We start from the raw sequence: 21827 nt of genomic DNA, 5'->3' as shown, positions 1-21827 counted from the left end.
TTACCTCTGTTACTAGACAGTGAACTGTATTTTATTATATACTGTACAAAATCAGAGGTTTGATTGTAGGTTTAAAATAAAATTGTTCCTGTTTGTGATATGCTAATATCTTGCTAAGAATGACTTTGAAAATTACCAGTTATGGCACAGCTATGTTGAAAAAGCTCCATTGTATGAAGATGCTGAACCCTGTAATTTATATAGTTGAACTTGACTATCCTTCTCACCATTATCACGTCGCTCACGTAATGAACTGTGATGAGTTCACTTACAGTTTTACTGCGCTCACTTGAATACATAAGTATTCAGGTTAGGTGAAAGAAAAACAAAATTATCTGACAGTCCGAACAAGCAACCAAAAGTCTGAACCGAAGCAATCGGATCGAAGAAAAGAAATCGTGTGAACGGGCGTAAACTTATTTTACATTGGGCTGTCACACTCATCTTGAAAATTTTCTTTCAACCTGGCAAGGCTCTAACATAAATAACCTCTAACATAAATAATCTAAGATCTCAATCTGCTTTTAAGACTGCGTGTATAAAATATCGGAATTTGGAAAGGTTTTCACTTATTAAATGGTGAACATTTTCTTAATTTTTTTTCTGATTTGAGTTTTAATGGTTGTTATCTAATGATTTTATGTTTTTGAAGTTTTTTCTAAGGAAACTGGAACTCAACAAATCTTTAAGTGTGATGTGCTTGACTGGCAACAGCACTGTGAAATTTACTCGTAACAAAGGAAATAATTCCTAGCGACAGAATCAAAGTCAACGGAACATTTCTCATCATGTCTGATTTAAAAGTGTTGGATGGTGGGCAATATTCATGTATTTTGATGGTAAAATGACAATTAATTTGGGTTATCTTATCGTCCGACCAGGTATTTGTATTATTTGAAATGACTATACCTTTTTAGTAGTTCTGTCACATTTACTATAGTGTAGATATAAATTGAATTGCTCGAAAATTCTAAACATATGCTTCTCCAAGGCAAACATTACATTTTGTCTTAATTCCTCAAATAAAAGTAAAGTAAATTTAACATCACTTCTTTGACACAGACTTTGTTTGCTTTATAAAGATAGAGTAAATGTACTATTTTGTGTTCTTTTAAAGTTTATGATAGATATATCTGCTTTATGGTAGAATATCTTGATTTGGCATGTTTTGTCCAATGTTTGTGTAAAATAATTGTATTTTCTTTGAATTATTCTACTATTTAATCAAATTTGGTGTGTCTAAATTATTTTTTGATTCCAATTTCAGCAATTGTTATCTTTTCCTTTTGCAGTAAAAAAGTATAAATTTACGATTTATCCAGAAGATGTGACCAGTAAAGTTACTGAAGGTTCAAACTTTGAATTTCGTTGTGAGTATGAAAAAGGATCAACAAAAATTAAATGGTACAGACGACGAAGACTAAATGGTACAGAAGTTGAGGATTATGTTCCTGAAAATCTTATTACTGTTAGAACAACTCCTCAAAAAAGTGTTGAAGTGTATCACATTCCAAGAGTGTCTATAAACGATACAGGTGTTTACAGATGTGAAGTTGATGGAAAAAATAACAGGAAAATTTTATCCAAACTACGCATTCTAGAAGTCATAGTAGGTTCAATTTTGTATCAAGAAAATTCATGCAAATTCTATAATGCCAAAAATTGAGTCCTAATGTTCATTGGATGATTAGAATTACGTTGGATTTATGTATACTAGTAAGATAATGATTGCATTAATCATGAAGTTATAACATTAAATAGAATTGCAGTTTTTCCTTTTGATAAATATAAGCTCTACTTTGTATTGAGCACTATAGTTTTATTGTTAATCTGAACAAAATTTTACCATCATGAATGTTTAGACGAGAATTACAAGAGGCACTTTTGAAATATTTTGCGCGCGAAAATGACAAAGCAAAGCAATTGGAACACATATTGTAAATTATGGCATATGTTGTTAAAGCTAATAATAAAGTTTGCAAAATGTGTCAAAGGTACGCAAATGCTTGGCATCAATCATCAGAGATGGGCGATTACCGATTACTTGGTATCGATGCCGCCCGATACCGAGCTAATGAAGTAGTCGATACTGCGTTGTTTCGAAAAAGGACTTCGATTACTTTTAAAATTTCAATTATGTAAGTTTGTCTTCTTTTCATTAGATTGACAAACATGTTGTTGTTTTCTGTTTTATTATTTTAATATTTTATTCACTTTTACTAATCAATACATTGAGATCTGCTTCAAAATAATAACATGTAACCAATTTTCAATTCGAATTTATACAGCTTTGAAAATTATCGTTACTAATAATGTTATGACAGTTTGTAATTTAAGACAAAAAAATAAAATTTCGTCGTATTGTTGAAGTATATAAGGCCACACTTTGCAATTCCATTATCAGATCTTTATCAAGTGACTCAGACGTTTATTTTCGAAATTGGAGAAAGGAATCGCTTTAGTAATCGATACCGATACCTCGAAAAGTAATCGGTATCGTATTGAATCGATACGATGTAGCCCATCACTACCAATCATCAAATTACCTTATTCCTTCAGTGTTGCCATATGAAATTTTATTCCTTCTTAGTGTTTACAAAATAGTTCATATTACATTTCCTAATTTTAATATCGGAAGTTGACGAAACCTTGGAATAACTTATTTTCCATAGTACAAACTTTGTTGAACCTTCAACTGTATTTCTCATCAATTATTCAGTTTGCATTTGTAATTAATTTATGCATAGTGAAAAATTGAAATATTCTGCAATTGCTAAACGTTTGCTTGCGCACCTGCCAAATTTTATAAAAGTTTGTAAGTTAGAACAACATCTCATTTTTGAATAGCAATGACTATTTATCTGTGCCATTTTCGAGCAAGCAATTTCTAAATTGCTTCTCGTAAACAAAATTTTCACACCAAATATGATTATTATATTTTGATATTTTTACTGTCAGATGAACCAGATGAAGTCCAACTACCTATTTCCATCAAATTTTTCAAGTCAATGGGTTAATATCTACTTATTTAAAGATTTTAAAGTTTATATTAAATTGTTGTCTTGCGTGTTATTGTAATGTAGAATGTGGATGCTTGGATCTTTAACAAACTAAAATGTGTTTGTTTTATTTAGAAAGAAGAGCTGCCAAATTTACGTCTGTGAAGAATTTTTTTCATTTTATTGAAGCTGATAAAGCTGAGATAACGCTTTATGTTGAGGAATTTCCATTTCCAAATATCACTTGCTATAAAGATAACAAAGAAATTATATTTTGTATTGGAAAGAAAATGAAAGGATCTCCAAGTTTTAACTTATTGGCCTGCGAACAGGATCAATATGGATTAAACGGTGTCCCTCAGTTGATTATTCAATCAATCTCTTTTGTGAGAGATGATGGAAACTACACATGTGTTGCCACTACCAACAATCCCCCTGGGAAGGATGTTGTTTCATTTTACGTCAATGTTGAAGGTATACCTAGATTTTTTCATTTATGTACTCAACAATGGCCCAAGCATTTTTGTTACTTGGTTGCTTGGCAATGGCAAAGCATTTTTATAAAATTACATGATTTGTAATTCCAAAGTGTACGAACTTTAACTTTCTTAAATTTGAAACAAATGCTGCGAGTTAAACAACTTTCTCAGCTCCAAAATATTTTATTTAATTTTGGGAATAAGGCATTTTTATTGCAAAGTTGCTAATAGATTTGCTTTTTTAAATTTATTTCTTTGATCGTAAGAGAGTTTGATGTTGAAATAGTACTATACATTTGTTCGTACAACTCGTCATTGTTAATGACACTGTGTCATCCAGACTGAAATGATTCATTTGATATTCTTATGGTTTTACAGTGCCACCATCCATCAGCACAGGAAATAGTGAATATTTCACAGCACGACACAACACTGAAGGCGAGATTAAATGCATGATAAGATGGTCTAATCCAAGACCAAATATAACTTGGTATCTACAGATTGTTATCAACAGTAGCGAACCTGTCTCGAATAACTGGACCCTTTCACTGTATAAGTCTTCGTTTAAAAAAGGAAAACAAAGGACAATATGAGTGTTTTTAAAGATACCAGCGACTGCTAAACAAGCTTCAATGTTGTTCAGATGTTTTGCTCAAAACATTCATGGAAATGACAGTAGAATGTTTAGGTTTATGCGATATGGTAAGATTTTCTTCTTGTTTACATGGTAAATATTGTTTATTATATTACATTGATTGATGGTGAAATGTTTCGTTTTTTTGCTGTAGGAGATAACTTTGATCCGTTTAAAGTTTTTCCTTCTGGGAAGTAATTTTAAATGAAAACGAGGACTTTATGGCAATTTGCAGAGTAGATGTTTTTATTCGTGTAATATTGCGTTTTACAAAGAAAATCCTCGTCGTGAAGTGATAAATAATGAAAGAACAAACATCACCATAAGTAGAAATCCTCAATATCGTAATGTTACAATGAAAATACGAAATATCAACATCAATGATTCTGGAACTTACAGATGTAGTGAAAAATGCTCACTAATGAACGTACTGTTGTAACATTGAATGTACGAGGTTGGTTGCGTTGAAATTTTTTATTACCCAAAACATAAAGAAAAGTTTGTAAAAAATTTCCAAATTCTTATGTAACACAAGGAGCAAACTTTTTATCTTTTCACAAACTATCTAAAGTATTTTTTCAAACATTGAGTTGAAATTGAAGTTTTAAAACTTGCATTTTATTTGTAAAACTATTTAGCTAATTATATGAAATTTTGTAAAGTTTTTTTTTCTGGTTATTTTATTGTATAGAATTTCATCCTCCAATAATTTATGGCATGAAAGATTCCACAATGAATCAGTTTAAAGATGACAACATCGAGCTGATTTGTAATGTGTCAGGTAATCCTCAGCCCAAGGTTATATGGTCAAGAAATGGTGAAGAAATTAATGGTGAAACAAAAAATTGCAACAGTCAAGTTCCTAAATATTACTTCAAGAATGATGGAACAACTCTTATTATTTGTGGCGTTGATATTTCACAATCGGGAAATTACACGTGCTTTGCAGAAAATCAGTTAGGAAACGTCACAGCAACTGTTTTTCTTAATGTTACTGGTAAGTAGACTTTGCAAAGATAGATTTATTGAAGATAAAATTTTATAGTTTAATTAAGGTTCACATGGGAGTGTTCTAAGAATTGTTCTGCAATATTTGTTTTGCTAAACTATATATCATTCAACTTTCAACTTTCATTGGTGGTATACCCGACTATTTATTCCTGCTATGTAAATTTGTATGTGCTCACTTACTAGAAAAACAATAACTTTCTAAAGAAATAAATAATGATAGTGATCTGAAATGTAGCCACATTACATGGACTACAACTTTCTGCCGAAAAAAAGAAAATTTTTCATTGTGTAGCAAGTGGTAATCTTATACCTTGGGTACAATGGATTTTTATTGACAGTTTAGAAAAAAGAAGGGGGTAATTATTATTCTTATAAGGCACGGAACCCTTTTCGTTCTAAAGACTGTAAAGAAATATGAATTTGTTGTTGTCACTTGAACATCGACCTCAAGGTTAGCACGCGTTTTCATTTCGCTTATAAAATGTATTGAAAATCATCGTTTTTTAAAAGCTTTATATATATTGTCGCGAAAAAAAATGGACGAAATGAAATTCATAGTTTCGGTAATTTCAACCCAGATATGCCGAAAAGGCGAAAGTTATAACAGAAATTAATCTTTATATAAATGAAATTCCCAGCGTCATCAACTTTCAAATAAGAGAAACGAAATTTAATACTAGTATGTCCAATGTTAAACCTTTTTCTAAATGATTTTGTCTTTGTTCTTAATTTTCAGATCATCGCCAACCAGATTCACCAGAAGTGGTGACTTATCAACAGGAAGCATTGTAGGATTAGTTATTGGTGCGATCGTTCTTCTGTTCATTGTTGGTGCTGTCATCTTCTTCTTAAACGGAAAACAAAAACGAAAGCAACACAAGAATCAATATATTCTACCTCCAGAAAATTATTCAGTGAGTTGTAGATAGTTTTCATTTTTAACTGTAGTTAAGAGTTTTTGATGCTTCAAGAAATGCTATTTGAATAGAGTTGAATTGAAGAAATGTGAGTAAGCATTACACAAAGAGGAATGACATTTGATACAACCAGGATTCTATTAAGGCCTTTTAAAAAACCATACTTTTAACAAGATTTTTGACATGATTTTTTTGTCTTTTTGTTTATAGAGCGACCAGAAACATTTGCCAATGAAAACAGTGGCTGATTGAATGAAACGATTATTGGGAAAGTTGTTGCACTGATTGCTTTTGCATATGTTCATTTGAACGACAAAACTAATTTTGAAATGGCTTCAAAACACTAAAGCAATCGATACTCGCCTGTATACGTACTTGCAATACATTTTATACTTTCTTTTGATACTGTCGTGGTAATTGAAAAATTTTACCTCCAGTGTATTTAAAGTTGATTATAAATTTGGAGATCAGTTGCAATTCAACTTTTCATTCACGATTATCTTTGTATGTGACCAGTGAGTGACCACGAATTTATGAATGGCTATGACTAGTTTTATGGTCCTAACTTCTATTTCCTTCTCCTATTCTCAGAGACTCATTTACGAACGATAAACATTTATTTTAAATGATTTTTCATGGAGATGTTCAGTATGAGCAGAGGCGTAGGAGGCAAGTAAAAGTTGGGGAGACGCTTTTCTTGCAAAAATGGGCACTTGAGTTGTAAAAAGAGCAATATGCTACCCAAAATCCAATGTTTGTTCTTTGCCGTGTTGCGACGTACTTGCATCTTACAAAAGTTGTTGACAAAGCGAAAATTCAAGTGCAAATTTATACAAACCTTGTATTGACCGGATGCAAACCATTCAGACCGGATGTGACATAATGTAGTATCCACCCCAAAATACATAACTATTTATGACTTTCAGACTTCACTCTTTATGAATTCAGATTGACAATGATCAACGACACATGTAGTATGTCATATTGTACTTCAGTGTGTGCATGGTCCTCGTGTACATAAAATACGTTTCTTGTGTACAACTTGCAGTTTTGGAGCTTCTGGATGTTTTACTAATGTATTTATGGATTAAAACATTGTTTATATACAAGTCACGATCTATTAAATTGATTTAGTTAGATTGATCAATTGTATTAACGGCTGGTGCTGTTCTTGAAATTTCCTCATATTATCGCATTGGATTGTTTGTCAATAATGGTGTTTGTTTGCTCAAAATCAAGATGTTATGGAGTAATTTTCTTTCTAATAATCTCCATAATCGTTGGAGTATTCTCGCAAACTCTACCAAACAGTAAGTTTTCTTTGATTCATGCTTCTTATTTTAGACTTCTAGATAAAATAGCAAACGCCGAATATGCCAAAGAAAAATATTCTTTCCATGAATAACGCTATTTGTCGCGGTTTAACACAAGTGTCTGTTTTAAACGTATTTCTTAACATTGCACAACGTTATTTGTGTATTTTTGAAGCTCAGTCTTGGCTATAAAACCGTTCTTAAATTATAAACGTAAACGATATGGGAGGACTCGCTTTTCTTTAATTGCCATTCATTTTAAAACTTTTAGACCATTCGTTCATTCAATTTTAGAACCCTAATGCCTTGATTTGATTTGCCATTGACTATACGCCTCTGAACTACACACTGGAAGACTAAAACATTCAACATTCATCTTGAGTGTCCTCACTGATGTATCATGTCAACACAATGTATCACTTGCAAAACATCCATAGTTTATATGTCATTCTCATTGTCAACTCAATATATTTGAGTTCAGTTTTGAATACTTAGTGACATATCATTGAATGATGTAATTAGGAAATTCAAATTGCTTAATTCTAAGTATGAACTCAAGTTATCCTGTGTGTACTGTTTATCTGTGTTCTTTTTAGCAAGTGATTGTACAAGTTGTTGTGCTATTTTTCCCCCTACTCTTCTCTTTTGAACAGGCTTTGTTGTTAAAGAATGTGTGTCAACCACAATTGCACGCTTCTGTTTATGTTTACAACGTTAATTTTTGAGCCATTGGTACACTGAATCCAGTTAGATGGTATAATGTCATCTAATTTAGCTGAAAAATTCAGCAAAAAAATATTATTTAAAATTTTGACTGTAATTATGAAGTGCTGAGTTGGTACAAACTTCGAAACGGACACAGATACTAGTAAATTTCACTTTGCAGAACATATTTACATTAAAATGCTTAGAAAATACAGTTATTGTATGTAAAACTCAATGCTGTTATTTTTTAATGGCAATTTACTAGTTTTCTAGTTGTAAATTATAGTCATAGGACTATAGCTACGCTTTTCATTCAAAATTTGAAGAAAATAAGCAGCAAATTATCTGTTTGTTGTGCAATTCTATTTAACTCTTTTGTCTTATCCTCTCCTGGTATAATTCAATATGAACGTAATCGTGTTGTTCAACTTCTGTTTGGCCTTCCACACTTAGGAAACAATGCCATTTCAACTCAAAACTTTTAAAATTACTTAAAATTTATTTTAAAGTTGTCAGTTGGTCAAAGTTCCATGGACAACAAATAATAATAATGCCACACCAAGCCACCATGCTGATCAACATCTTGGTGACACACATTCTCTAATGTAATATTGATAGTTACTGCGAAAAGCATACATATCTGCCAAAGATTATGCGCCTAAACTACACAAAAGCGTTTTGAAATGTTTACGTGATCACCCTAATGCTTTATATTTTCTTCATATTTTCTTCATTTGAGTTTTATTTGTTGTTATCTATTTATTTTATGTTTTGAAGTTGTCACAAAAGAAACTGAAACTCAACAAATCTTTAATGGTGTAACCTTGACTGGCAACAGCACTGTGAAATTTTTTCGTAACAATGTGGAAATAATTCCTAGCGACAGAATCAAAGTCAACGGAACATTTCTCATCATGTCCGATTTAAAAGTGTTGGATGGTGGGCGATATTCATGTATTTTTGATCAAAATGGTAAAGAGATGACTATTAAATTGGGTGTTCTTATCATCCGACGAGGTATGTGTATTATTTGAAATGGCTATACCTTTTTTAGTAGTTCTGTCACATTTACTATAGTGTAGATATAATTGAATGTTCGAAAATTCTAAACATATGCACCTTCTCCAAGGCAAACATTATTTTGTCTTAATTCCTCAAAAGTAAAGTAACATTTAACATCACTTTGACACAGACTGTTTGCTTTATAAAGATAAAGTTAAATGTACTATTTTGTGTTCTTTTAAATGAATTAGATAGATATATCTGTTTTATGGTAGAATATCTTGATTTGACATGTTTTTGTCCAATATTTGTGTGAAAATAATGCTATTTTCTTTGAATTATTCTACTATTTAAACAAATTTGGTGTCTCTAAATTATTTTTTGATTCCAATTTCAGCAATTGTTATCTTTTCTTTTTGCAGCAAGAAAATATGAATTTATGATTTATCCAAAAGATGTGACCAGTAGAGTTACTGAAGGTTCAAACTTTGAATTTCGTTGTGAGTATGGAAAAGGATCAACAAAAATTAAATGGTTCAGGCGTTTTAAGACTAAATGTTACAATAGTTGAGGATCATGTTCCTGAAAGTCTTATTACTGTTAGAACAACTACTCAAAAAGTGTTGAAGTGTATCACATTCCAAGTGTCTATAAAACGTGTTTACAGATGTGAAGTTGATGGAAAAATAACAGGATAATTTCATCCAAATACGCATTTTAGAAGTCATAGGTAGGTTCAATTTTGTATCAAGCAAAATCATGCAAATTCTACAATGCCATAAAAATTAAGTCCTTAATATTCATTGGATGATTAGAATTACGTTGGAATTTTGGATTTATTTATATACTGGTAACATTAATCATGAAGTTATAACATTAAATAGAATTGCAGTTTTTCCTTTTGATAAAAATCAGCTCTACTATGTATTGAGCACTATTTTATTCATGATTAACGATAATACTTGAACAGGAAAACGTCGCTATAGTAATCAGCGCCCAAGATCTGCAAAAACTTTTGGTGGAAATAGGTATTTGTACTTTGATTGGATCATCTGAGAGCAAAATTGTCGCTTATGATGACTATGTTTAGGACGAGACTTATGTTGCCAAGAGGCACTTATGAAATATTTTGCACGCAAAATGACAAAGCTAAAGCAATTGGAACACATAATTGTGTTAAAGCATGGCATATGTTGTTAAAGCTAATAATAAAGTTTTGAAAATGGGTCAAAGCGTACGCAAACGCCAGGCAATCAAATCTCGGATAATTTTACGATTCTCCTTTATTACCTTGCATTTCAGTGCAGTGAACTCCATATATATATATATCTGAATGATAACGACAATACATTTTATAGAAAAGAAGCCAAAGTCCTAGTCTCTTGCGCGGTTTTGTACGTCAGTTCCAGTCCGTCAAAGTCGAATATTCACGCGGTTTGTACGCCAGTTTCATTCCCCTGAGTGCCAAACATACAGGCCAATATAAATTTGAATACAAATTGCGAAAGCATAAACATATAAACAACATCACGACAAACAACACACGAGGCCAACTCCTCGCAAAAGTTTATTTTTTACAGCTGAAACTTTACTACAGTGAGTTCGTTGTAACTTACAACTTGTAACGAGGAAAAGCCAAATGAAAATTACTCTGTATGCTAAAAAGACAATACAATAAGGAAATATGACGAGAAAATATTCAAGCATAAACTTTTCTTTCGTCCGAAGGTAAATTTTCAAACGGTGACAGACAGTTTGTCTTTTGTCATTTCAGTGGATTAAAGATCTGTTTTTCCGAAGAAAAAGAAACTTGAATATCCAGTTTCATAAAAACATATTGAGTTATAACTCGCATTTTATTCTTTTACAGAGCGATTGTATTTTTCATCGATTTTTATTGTGCTTGAAATACTACATGGTTGTCATCTCGATATCAATTGAATATCCTTAAAGATTTCTTTGTAAATTTAGAATGTAGATTTGTCTCTGAGAAGCACTGATTGTTGATCGATTTCGACACCTTTAGTGGTAGTCATCTCTTTGATTCATTTGACTCGAAGATGACTACTGCTAAGGTTGTCGAAAAGTCAGTCAACAACAACAAAACAGTCCTTCTCAGGACTATACCAACGGGACGATCTACATTTACAAACATAACGATACTCCCAAGTTCAAACCATTTACCTTAAAGACTTTGATATGTTTTAAAGGAAACCGCAGCGTAAAAGCAGATCGACCAAATTCACCTCACCCTGCTTCGATTTATCACTTTGATTCACTTTCCGTGAACCTTTCTTCCAAAAATTTCTTTTCGTTATTTTTACGCTTGATCAAGATCCGAACTCTACCATTACCAAGGGACAAATGATTAAAATGATTAAAAGGAACACGAGAGACTAGAGCCTGACGTGTGATGACGAATGAGACGACAAATATTTTTGGCTTCAATTTTTGGCTTCGGTTATCATTCCAGTTATTCAAATGTCGAGTTCACTGCTTCAGTGTTACATACTTATTCCTTCAGTGTTGCCATATGAAATTTTAAAATATCAGGTTTGCTTACGTCAAAAGTTCACACAAAATGAGAAAAAGTTCATATACATTTAATTTTAATATCGGAAGTTGACGGGAAACCTGGAATAACTCGGGATCCACACTACGAACTTTGTTCACAATCTGGCAAACTGTATTCTTTCATCAATTATTCAAGTTTGCATTTGTACTCTAATTTATGCATAGTGAAAATTCAAATATTCTGCAATGTGAAAGCTAAAAGTTTGCTTGCATAACAGCCGAATTTTATAAAAGTTTGTAAGTTAGAACAACATCTCGTTTTTGAATAGCAATGACTATTTATCTGTGCCATTGTCGTGCGCAAGCAATTTCTAGTGCTTCGTAAACAAAATTTTCACAACCAAATATGATTATTATATTTTGATATTTTTACTGTCAAATGAACCAGATGAAGTCCAACTACCTATTTCCATCAAACGTTTTTCGTCAACGTGCGTTAATATCTACTTATTTAAAAGATTTTAAAGTTTATGTTAAATTGTCTTGCGTGTTATTTTCATGTAGAATGTGGATGCTTGGATTGTATTTAAAACAAACTTTAACGAAGTAAAATTTGTTTGTTTTGTTTAGAAAGAAGATGCCAAATAAATTCTGTGATAAATTTTTTCACTTTAATGAAGCTGATAAAGCTGAGATAACGCTTTTTGTTGAGGAATATCCATTTCCAAATATCACTTGTTATAAGGATGGCAAAGAAATTATATTTTGTATTGGAAAGAAAATGAAAGATACTCTAAATTTTAATTCATTGGCTGCGAACAGGATCAATATGGCTTAAACGGTGTCCCTCAGTTGATTATTGAATCAATCTCTTTGTGAGAGATGATGGAAACTACATGTGTTGCCACTACCAACAATCCTCCTGGGAGGGACGTTGTTTCATTTGTCAATGTTGGAGGTATACCTAGATTTTTCATTTATGTACTCAACAATGGCCCATTTTATTTAGTGATGAAACGTTTATTGCTCGATTGACAAAGTTTACACCTGACTTTCAAACAGGTTTTTCAAATGAAAATTTCGTTATTTCAAAATATCTGATGCTCATTAATCTTTTTGAATCAAAACGTTAGAAAACAAGGGAATCATATGGTATCGTAAGATTACTAATTTTTGAGTGAGATTTACCATGAAAGAAAGGCGTCTAAAGTATGTCTGACCCACTGCGGTAATGTTGACGTTTTAATTGGTATGCATCGTACATATCTGGATTGTACATGTGCACATATGGATAGTCTGGAAACATATCACCACACAATGAAGTTGATTATAATTAGCATCGCTCAGATTGTATTATACATATACATGTTTACGTTATTGCAGTATTTCATTGAATCCATGTTACATATATCATGCGTTTTATTTCATTGTCACCGAAAACATTAGAAATGCATTTAAGACTCGCAGGAAAAAGACATTTTGCTTTCTTATTGTGCTTCACATTTTACTCGCCAGCACTGTGAGCAGAATAAAAGAACAGCGCTTCACGTTTCGTATTATTTGACCAAACGAATTATCATTCATGTTTGCGAGTTCTTGCAGCTAGTATCTGTATGACATCTTGAGCAATTTAGTAGTAACTATTTTCATTAAAACGGAGGGTCAAGATTATACCCAAAAACGAAGCGATTTTTGTCTTTGTCACAAATTACATTACAGTCCAGACATAAAGATCAATAGGGATCTACTTTTTTGAGTATAGCACAGTGTTATGGCGATTTCAACGTTTTATTTCCTCAAACTTATTCAGTAGATGCTTGTACGCCATCGCATTTTCACATTGTGAAGGCGTATGAACTTTAAAACTCTCTCAAATTTCAAAGAAATTTACAGAGCGTGCTTGATCCGTTTTGGTACTTAAATATTTTATTATTTTCATGCTTAGAAAAATTGCTGGCATTTTGCTTTGCTTAGATTTGTCCTCTCTCATCTTTCAACTTCATAAATAATTTGCACAGCAATCTTTTCAATTTGAATAATAAGTATATTTTGAACAATGTAATGCACTTTGTATAGCTGTTGTAATTGAAATTGAAATAATTTATTTAAAATTTCAATGGTTTTGCAGTGCCACCGTCCATCAGCAGAGGAAATAGTGAATATTTCACAGCACGACACAACACTGAAGGCGAGATTAAATGCATGATAAGATGGTCTAATCCAAGACCAAATATAACTTGGTATCAACAAATCGTTAGCAACAGTAGTGAACCTGTTTCAAATAACTGGATCCCTTCACAGTATAAGTCTTCGTTTAAAAAAGGAAAAAACAAAGGACAATATGACAGCATTTTGAAGATACCGTGGTCTGAGGATAAAGCCTCAATGTTGTTCAGATGTGTTGCTCAAAACATTCATGGAAATGACAGTAGAATTTTTAGGTTTCTGCGATTTGGTAAGATTTTCTTTTTGTTTACATGATAAATGTTTTTTATTTATTATAACATTGGTGAAACGTTTCGTTTTTTTTGCTGTAGGAGATAACTTTGATCCGTTTAAAGTCTTTCCTTCTGGGGAAGTAATGTTAAATGAAAACGAGGACTTTATGGCAATTTGCAGAGTAGATGTTTTGATTCGTAGTAATATTGCGTTTTACAAAGAAAATCCTCGCCGTGAAGTGATAAATAATGAAAGAACAAACATCACCATAAGTAGAAATCCTCAATATCGTAATGTTACAATGAAAATACGAAATATCAACATCAATGATTCTGGAACTTACAGATGTAGTGAAAAAAATGCTCTCACTAATGAATATGCTGCTGTAACGTTGAATGTACGAGGTTGGTTGCTTTGAAATTTTTTATCACCAAAAGCATTAAAAAAAGTTTGTAAAAAAAATTGCGAATTTTCGCTGTTTAACATAAGGAACAAACTTTTATCTTAGCATGAACTATCTAAACGTGTGAAATTTTGATATTATTTTTCTTTGACTTTGAAAGGTTATTCATTAACCACTTATGTATCTCTTTTGCATAGGTTTTCTTTGATTGCGATATAAATACAGTATGACAGTTGACCTTTAAAACGTCTTCAAAACGAAAGTAAAACTTAATTTTTGTAAAACATTGAGTTGAAATTAAAATTTTAACGAACGATTATCCAACGATTATATATAAATTATACTTTGTGGTTAAAACGTTCACAATAAGTACGACTAGCTCTTCCTTACGTAGGTTTGATAGAAAATGTCGATGTGTTTGGCTACCTACAGTAAATGTTTGTTTGCGAATCACATCCATACTGTTTGCAATTCGAACAAATTTTTTGTTTTACTATTCTACAGGAATATATCCTCCTGTAATTTATCAGATGAAAGATTCTACAGTGAATAAGGATAAAGATAAAGACGCAGAGTTGATTTGTAATGTGTCAGGTAATCCTCCACCCGAAGTAACATGGTCAAGAAATGAAGAAATTGGTCGTGTTATAATCACAAATTGTAAAACCCAAGTTCCTAACTATTACTTGAATGATGGAACAACTCTTATTATTTGTGGCGTTGATATTTCACATTCGAAACTACACATGCTTTGCAAAACCAGTTAGGAAACGTCACAGCAACTGTTTATCTTAATGTTACTGGTAGGTTGACAATGTTTACACTGTTAGATTTTCTAAATGATAAAGTTTATTGTGTTGCAAATGAAAGTATATACGTCCTTCAACAAAATAATTTAAGGTTCATATGAAAATGTTGTAAGAATAGTTGTGCAATTTTTATTTAGGTAAACCAAAGATCGACGAACCATCAACTTTAATAGATGAAAGTCTTCCAATGAAAAGGAAAGGTTTAGTTGTGTAGCAAGCGGTAATCCTATACCTTGGGTACAATGGATTTCTATCGATAGTGATGTGAAGCTCACAGCTATAGCAAAGAAGGAAATAGTTATGACAGTTGAAAAAATGAATAAATCTTACATCGGAAATTATTCTTGTAAGGCATGGAACTCTTTGGTATTACAGAGAAGCGTTTGTTGTCACTAAGACTTCAAGGTAGGTGCTAGTTTTCATTTGGCTTATATAAAGTTTTTCAAAATTCATTGCCGTGTGGATGGTTGGAGTGTTTTTAAGACTTTAATATTTCTGTCAGACCTACAAAATTTGAAGAAATAAATTTAGTATTTAGATCATTTCAACCCAGATATGAGAAAGTCATAATAATAATTAATTCATATAGAAATATAATTACGAGCGTGGTTAAACTTTAAAATAAGAAACGGCATTTAATATAGTTAAGAGGATGCATTGTTAAAACTTATTTTTCAAAATGATTTTGTATTTGTTCTTAATTTTTTAGATCGTCGCCAACCAGATATATTTGCCAGAAGTGGTGGTGACCTATCAACAGGAAGCATTGTAGGATTAGTTATTGGTGTGATCGTTCTTCATCATTGGTGCTGTCATCTTAGTTTTATACAGAAAAGAAAAACAAAAACTATTGTTCTACAAGCATCAATATTTTCTACGAACAGGAAATTATTCAGTGAGTTGCTACTAGTTTTTATTTTAGCTATGTAGTCTTGTTACACGAAACTTTTAACTCTTGCAAAAAATCAACTGCAATACAATTACTTCAATAACATATGGTTTCCAATCGCTCAATAAAAATTCCTGAAGATTTAGCTTTCATCTTCTTTCATCAGTTTAGTCTAAACTGTGTCTAAAACTGCAACGTATTTTCTTTTCAGATCGACCCCATAACGCTTAATGAGCAAAGTATGAATTTACCGTACGACTCTGATTGGGAATTTCCTTTGAAAGACTGTTATGGGTGATCGTCTTGGTGCAGGAGCCTTGGAGAAGTTTACAAAGCTGAAGCAATGGGAATTTTAGCTTTAAATCCCGCGATAAGAGCAGTATTGCTAATAAGAGAAGATCGAGAATTGACGTTCTTTGAGAGCAAGTCAAAGACCTAAAAGAAAGCCTTAGAACCTAATTTGACCAATGCCGTTGTTGCTGTAAAACTGTTAAAGGTAAAACTTTCTTTTAAGGAAACTTACATATCATTTTACAAATCTTGAGTTTTGTTGTTCTTTTGAAAAACTTTGTTATTCCTGTAGCTCATGCAACAGAAAGCGAAATACGTGATTTAGCAGAGGAACTGAAACTAATGATTCACATTGGTGAAAATAAAAATATCGTTAATTTACTCGGCGCTTGTACCACAGGACGGCAACTTTATGTAATCTTAGAATTTTGTCCTCATGGAAATTTGCTGACATTTTAAGATCCAAAGATCTTTCTATGAAAGTACCTGGGAAAAGAAAATCTATGATCCAGAGAAAGAGTTTACTTTAATTGATATTGTTGGTGCTGCTTTTCAAATTGCCAAAGGAATGGAGTTTCTTGCTTCACGAAAGGTAAAATCGTAGCCTCTTCTCCTCTTATGGTGGGTTATGAGGCGGATGCAGGAAATGAGGTAGGGGGGAGGGGGCAAGGGTGGAAAACGCTTGTAGTAAAATGATTACGATTCGACGAAAGTTCACTAGCCTGTTCAAAATGTTTAAACTCCAATAAATGCATCATAATATTTGTGATTTGTGAAATGTGAAGCTAGTGTTTATTCCGATTTTTTATTCTTACGTTATTTTCAGTTAATACATCGTGATCTTGCTGCCCGTAATATTCTTGTTGCTGAAGAATACGTCATGAAAATATCAGATTTTGGTCTGGCACGAGATATATATAAAAGCGATGTTTATGTAAAGACATCCAGTGGTATGTTACCTGTAAAATGGATGGCTGTAGAATCTTTATTTGATCGCATATATACTCATCAAAGTGATGTGTAAGTTATAAATATGTTATTTTGACATGCAAGTTTTCTCAACTTTATTCATAGAATGTTTTTATTCCATTTATTCTTAACGTATGTTAATTGACACATTTGTTTACTAACTTTAGTTGGTCGTTTGGTGTTTTATTGTGGGAAATGATGACTCTTGGAGGTACGCCTTATCCTGATCTACCAGCTGAACAATTGCTGGAATTTTTAAACCAAGGAAAACGCATGCCACAGCCCACTAAATGTCCGTTGGAAATCTATACAATCATGAGATTGTTGGCAGGATGAACCTTTGGAGAGGCCGACATTTTCAAGGCTAGTTGAGCATTTTGGAAGAATACTTGAGCGACGTACAGAAAAGGTATGGGGTCAACGTTGACTTCTTGAGCATCATTTGGCGTTGTTATTTAACTGTTCGATTTCATTATTTTTGTTTGAGAGTAAAAATATTAATGCTTTAGAAACACATGAAATACGATTAGACTTTTTTAAACAGTGCTAGATTCTTAAACTTGTTACTCATTTTTTTGTGTACAAAGTTGCCTTTTACTGTTATTATGTGTAGAGCGATTATTATGAAAAGGAATTTGTCAGACTACAATAACTTTTTTGGGGTTGCTGGTATTAAGGTGATCTATTAATGACTTTAGTCCTCATTTAATGATGTAAACTTGGTTACTTCGATAAATGAATGTCCCCAGCAAACTAAGCTTGCGCATTTAATTTTTTTGATAATTTGTGACTAAGTGAGCTCGAAAGCAATCCAAGGAAATCTGGTTGATTCCTGTGAGCTCCATTAAGTTTTGTTTGTTTCAACAAATACATTTCCAAATTTTTCACCTCAATGACCGTTATTGAGGCCTGGCGTCACCTCCCACCCCCCCTCATGCGTAAAATTAAAGTAGCCATTACACAACCCTAGTTTATTAATTTATTTACATTTGTTGTTGCTACGTGTTGTGCAATGATAATATTAATGACAACTTCATCACTTTCTCTTTCTTACGTGCATTTCTTCATCATTTTTAGACGAATCCATATTTACACGTTGAAGCAAGTGCTGATGAGATTGATGCGGCAAGGGGAGAAAGATGAATTATTGAAAAAAAAATCTGATTATTACTTACAACCATTGCTCATTTCCAATAAATTACATGGGTTAGTACTCTCTTTATGTACAGTTCTCTTACTATTTACAACGTAAGCATGTTTTTTATTGAAGAATATTTACTCTATAGTTAACTTTAACAATATATTATGTTCATTTTTAGCTATGACTCCAATGCACCATTACCCACCCCTCCCACAGATGCATACACGGCATCTACAGTTCCTTTACCTGAAGTTGCTGTTGAACCATCAACACCGAAATTAAATGATGCTGGTTCTTACGAAAGGCTAGCAGACGATGCTTTTCCTCCAAATGAAGCACCTTACTTGAATAGCCCAGTAGTATTACAAAATATGAATACGACAAATCACAATGACACGCAAGGTGTTGAAGAGTCTAAAAAGTTAGAATCTATTGTTTGAATTATTGCTTTCTATAATCTGCTGCGTGCAAAGTTTGGCAAACTGCTGTTTATAATTCTTAAAGCATGAATTAACAAAACATGTTTACTCATTTTGTGTACAGAAATTGACACAGCTAAACATTCAAGTATTTTCTTTTTAACAGATTTTTTTTAACGTAGCGATTAGTAATGATATTTAAATGGATATTTAGTCGTAGATGTAGATCTGGTGATCAATGACTCAAAGTAGCATGTGTTTATTGAAACGGTGTGATGATTCTCTTATGACAAATGTTAGTCAATAATGACAGCTACTTGATGATGTAAGTGTTACCAGCAAATAGCAACAAGTCCGTAGACATTTGACGGAAACGATAATTTTTAGAAGCATATAAATACTCGCATAGATACATGTTTCGACAACTTTAAGATGCAATCAATTTCAACAGTCCGATGGGGAAACTCTTCTGTCATCTGTTTGTGCTGAATCGTTTTCTCTGTTTTCCGTTGTCGAATGTTATAACAATAACAAATACTGCATCCATAAGCAGGGGCGGATCTAGAGTATGTCAAATCCGTCGCGCGACTGATGTTTGAAATTCAAAAATTACCTATTCATATTAATTAAAAATTCATTAATTATTCTTACTTTATTATCGCATTTACTTCGTGATAAAAATCCAGCTTTATTTATTATTGAAAACTAATGACTAATGCAAGGGAATATCTCCTTGGTAACCAGATCAGTTGAATTTTAATTGACCTGGAATAACCGACTGATAAGCGGGGTGGCTTGACTGATTCGACTTATAAAGGAGTCTATGAACGCCAGAAACGCTATTTTATTGGTCAATGGCCAGATCAGTGGACAGTCTGAATAATCTCGACCGATAATAGGGTGGCCGGACCTTATAAGGGAGTCCAATTGCTATCTTACAATTGGTTCATTTGAATTTTGTCTTACTGTGATTGGTTTGACCGATTTCGACTGATAGCCAACTGAACTAACATAGTCAAGCTCACTGTCTGAATTGAATGTTTGATGGTTTCATAGCAATTTTTATAACTACTGTGAAGGTACCACAGGATTCATCCTGACATTCATCCTTACATTCACCACAGGATTCACCACAACATTCAAAATTAGCATAAAGTGTGAAGTTGACACCACATTCATTTTAATGTTATTAAATAACATCAGTTTCAGAAACAAAATAGAAAACCGTATTTTTGCTACAAAAAGCAAAGATGCACACGTGTTTGGTGCCGTTGTAAAGACCAAGTTATTTAGACAAGGATTATACTATTTTTATTTTGGTCGAAAGTCTTGGAGCAAATCTGCAGCCTTTAAAGACTACTTCCGCTTTTGTCTCTTTACTTTAAATAATTGCGCGATGTTTACAATGCATAAATGTTGACATCTAAAAAGGCCTAATTTTCAAGAAATAAACACGCTGGAAAATACTTGTGTTTGGTAACATCCGAAAGTACGTTTTCTGAGGATTACAAATATGGTTTTATTATCTTGGTCCAAATTCGTGGAGCGAATGTACAGCCGTGCAAAGTCGACTGTGAAGGTACCACAGGATTCAAGATAGTACGGTTTTATACGGTAAACACGCTACAATTTACTTGTGTTTAGTATCGTCTTAAAGAGCGTGTTCTGAGGATTACAAATATGGTTTTATTATCTTGGTCCAAATTCGTGAAGCGGTTCTACAGCTTTGGAAAGGTGGAGCATTTTTGCGTTAATTAATAGGCAAGTTGTCATGCATTATTTCACTAACGTCTAAATATGCGGGTGTTGACTAGTTAACACGCTGCAATATACTCGTATTTGGTATCAGATTAAAGATCTTGCTATGAGGATTACAAATATGTCTTTATTATTGTGGCCGACATTCCAGGAGCGAATCTACAGCTTTGGAAAGGTAGAGCATTTTAGCGTTAATTAATATTCGCGGTACTTAACTGACATGTTTATATATATCTAATTTTGATGAAGTTAACACGCTACAATTTACTTGTGTTTAGTATCGTCTTAAAGATCTTGTTCTGAGGATTACAAATATGGTTTTATTATCTTGGTCCAAATTCGTGAAGCGGTTCTACAGCTTTGGAAAGGTAGAGCATTTTTGCGTTAATTAATAGGCAAGTTGTCATGTTGCATTATTTCACTAACGTCTAAATATGCCGGGTGTTGAACTAGTTAACACGCTGCAATATACTGTATTTGGTATCAGATTAAAGATCTTGCTATACAAATATGTCTTTATTATTGTGGCCGACATTCCAGGAGCGAATCTACAGCTTGAGAAATGTGGAGACGTTTTGCGTTAATTTATATTCGCGGTACTTAACTGACATGTTTATATATATCTAATTTTGAAGTTAACACGCTACAATTTACTTGTGTTTAGTATCGTCTTAAAGATCTTGTTCTGAGGATTACAAATATGGTTTTATTATCTTGGTCCAAATTCGTGAAGCGGTTCTACAGCTTTGGATAGGTAGAGCATTTTTGCGTTAATTAATATTCGCGGTACTTAACTGACATGTTTATATATATCTAATTTTCATGAAGTTAACACGCTACAATTTACTTGTGTTTAGTATCGTCTTAAAGATCTTGTTCTGAGGATTACAAATATGGTTTTATTATCTTGGTCCAAATTCGTGAAGCGGTTCTACAGCTTTGGAAAGGTAGAGCATTTTTGCGTTAATTAATAGGCAAGTTGTCATGTTGCATTATTTCACTAACGTCTAAATATGCCGGGTGTTGAACTAGTTAACACGCTGCAATATACTCGTATTTGGTATCAGATTAAAGATCTTGCTATGAGGATTACAAATATGTCTTTATTATTGTACGACATTCCAGGAGCGAATCT

General features: G+C 32.6%; 2 protein-coding genes, 3 long non-coding RNA genes and 1 pseudogene across 5 annotated transcripts; all 6 read left to right on the top strand.

Annotated features, from left to right (window-relative positions):
• Positions 1 to 844: 844 nt before the first annotated feature.
• LOC124445236 lies at positions 845 to 1666 on the top strand. The gene is made up of 2 exons (XM_046995941.1): positions 845 to 881; positions 1293 to 1666. Exons 1-2 carry the CDS (start codon positions 845 to 847, stop codon positions 1664 to 1666), a joined length of 411 nt encoding a protein of 136 aa, XP_046851897.1.
• A 1382-nt stretch (positions 1667 to 3048) lies between these two features.
• Positions 3049 to 4071, top strand: LOC124445235 (hemicentin-2-like). The gene is made up of 2 exons (XM_046995940.1): positions 3049 to 3473; positions 3857 to 4071. Exons 1-2 carry the CDS (start codon positions 3116 to 3118, stop codon positions 4069 to 4071), a joined length of 573 nt encoding a protein of 190 aa, XP_046851896.1. The 5' UTR covers positions 3049 to 3115.
• Positions 4072 to 4343: 272 nt separating this feature from the next.
• On the top strand, positions 4344 to 6517 carry LOC124447365. The gene is made up of 3 exons (XR_006948703.1): positions 4344 to 4354; positions 5887 to 6037; positions 6251 to 6517. It is a non-coding gene; the product is annotated as an uncharacterized LOC124447365 (long non-coding RNA).
• Positions 6518 to 8880: 2363 nt separating this feature from the next.
• On the top strand, positions 8881 to 9587 carry LOC124447366. Its single transcript, XR_006948704.1, has 2 exons — positions 8881 to 9075; positions 9483 to 9587. It is a non-coding gene; the product is annotated as an uncharacterized LOC124447366 (long non-coding RNA).
• Positions 9588 to 10030: 443 nt separating this feature from the next.
• On the top strand, positions 10031 to 19202 carry LOC124447355 (annotated as a pseudogene).
• A 1434-nt stretch (positions 19203 to 20636) lies between these two features.
• On the top strand, positions 20637 to 21386 carry LOC124447374. Its single transcript, XR_006948712.1, has 3 exons — positions 20637 to 20668; positions 21233 to 21288; positions 21357 to 21386. It is a non-coding gene; the product is annotated as an uncharacterized LOC124447374 (long non-coding RNA).
• Positions 21387 to 21827: the final 441 nt, after the last annotated feature.

This window comes from Xenia sp. Carnegie-2017, unplaced genomic scaffold (assembly GCF_021976095.1).
Source record: "Xenia sp. Carnegie-2017 unplaced genomic scaffold, XeniaSp_v1 HiC_scaffold_22, whole genome shotgun sequence".
Classification (NCBI taxonomy): Eukaryota; Metazoa; Cnidaria; class Anthozoa; order Malacalcyonacea; family Xeniidae; genus Xenia; species Xenia sp. Carnegie-2017.
The sequence above is the reverse complement of the archived record's forward strand: the minus strand, read 5'-3'. Positions and strand labels throughout refer to the sequence as shown.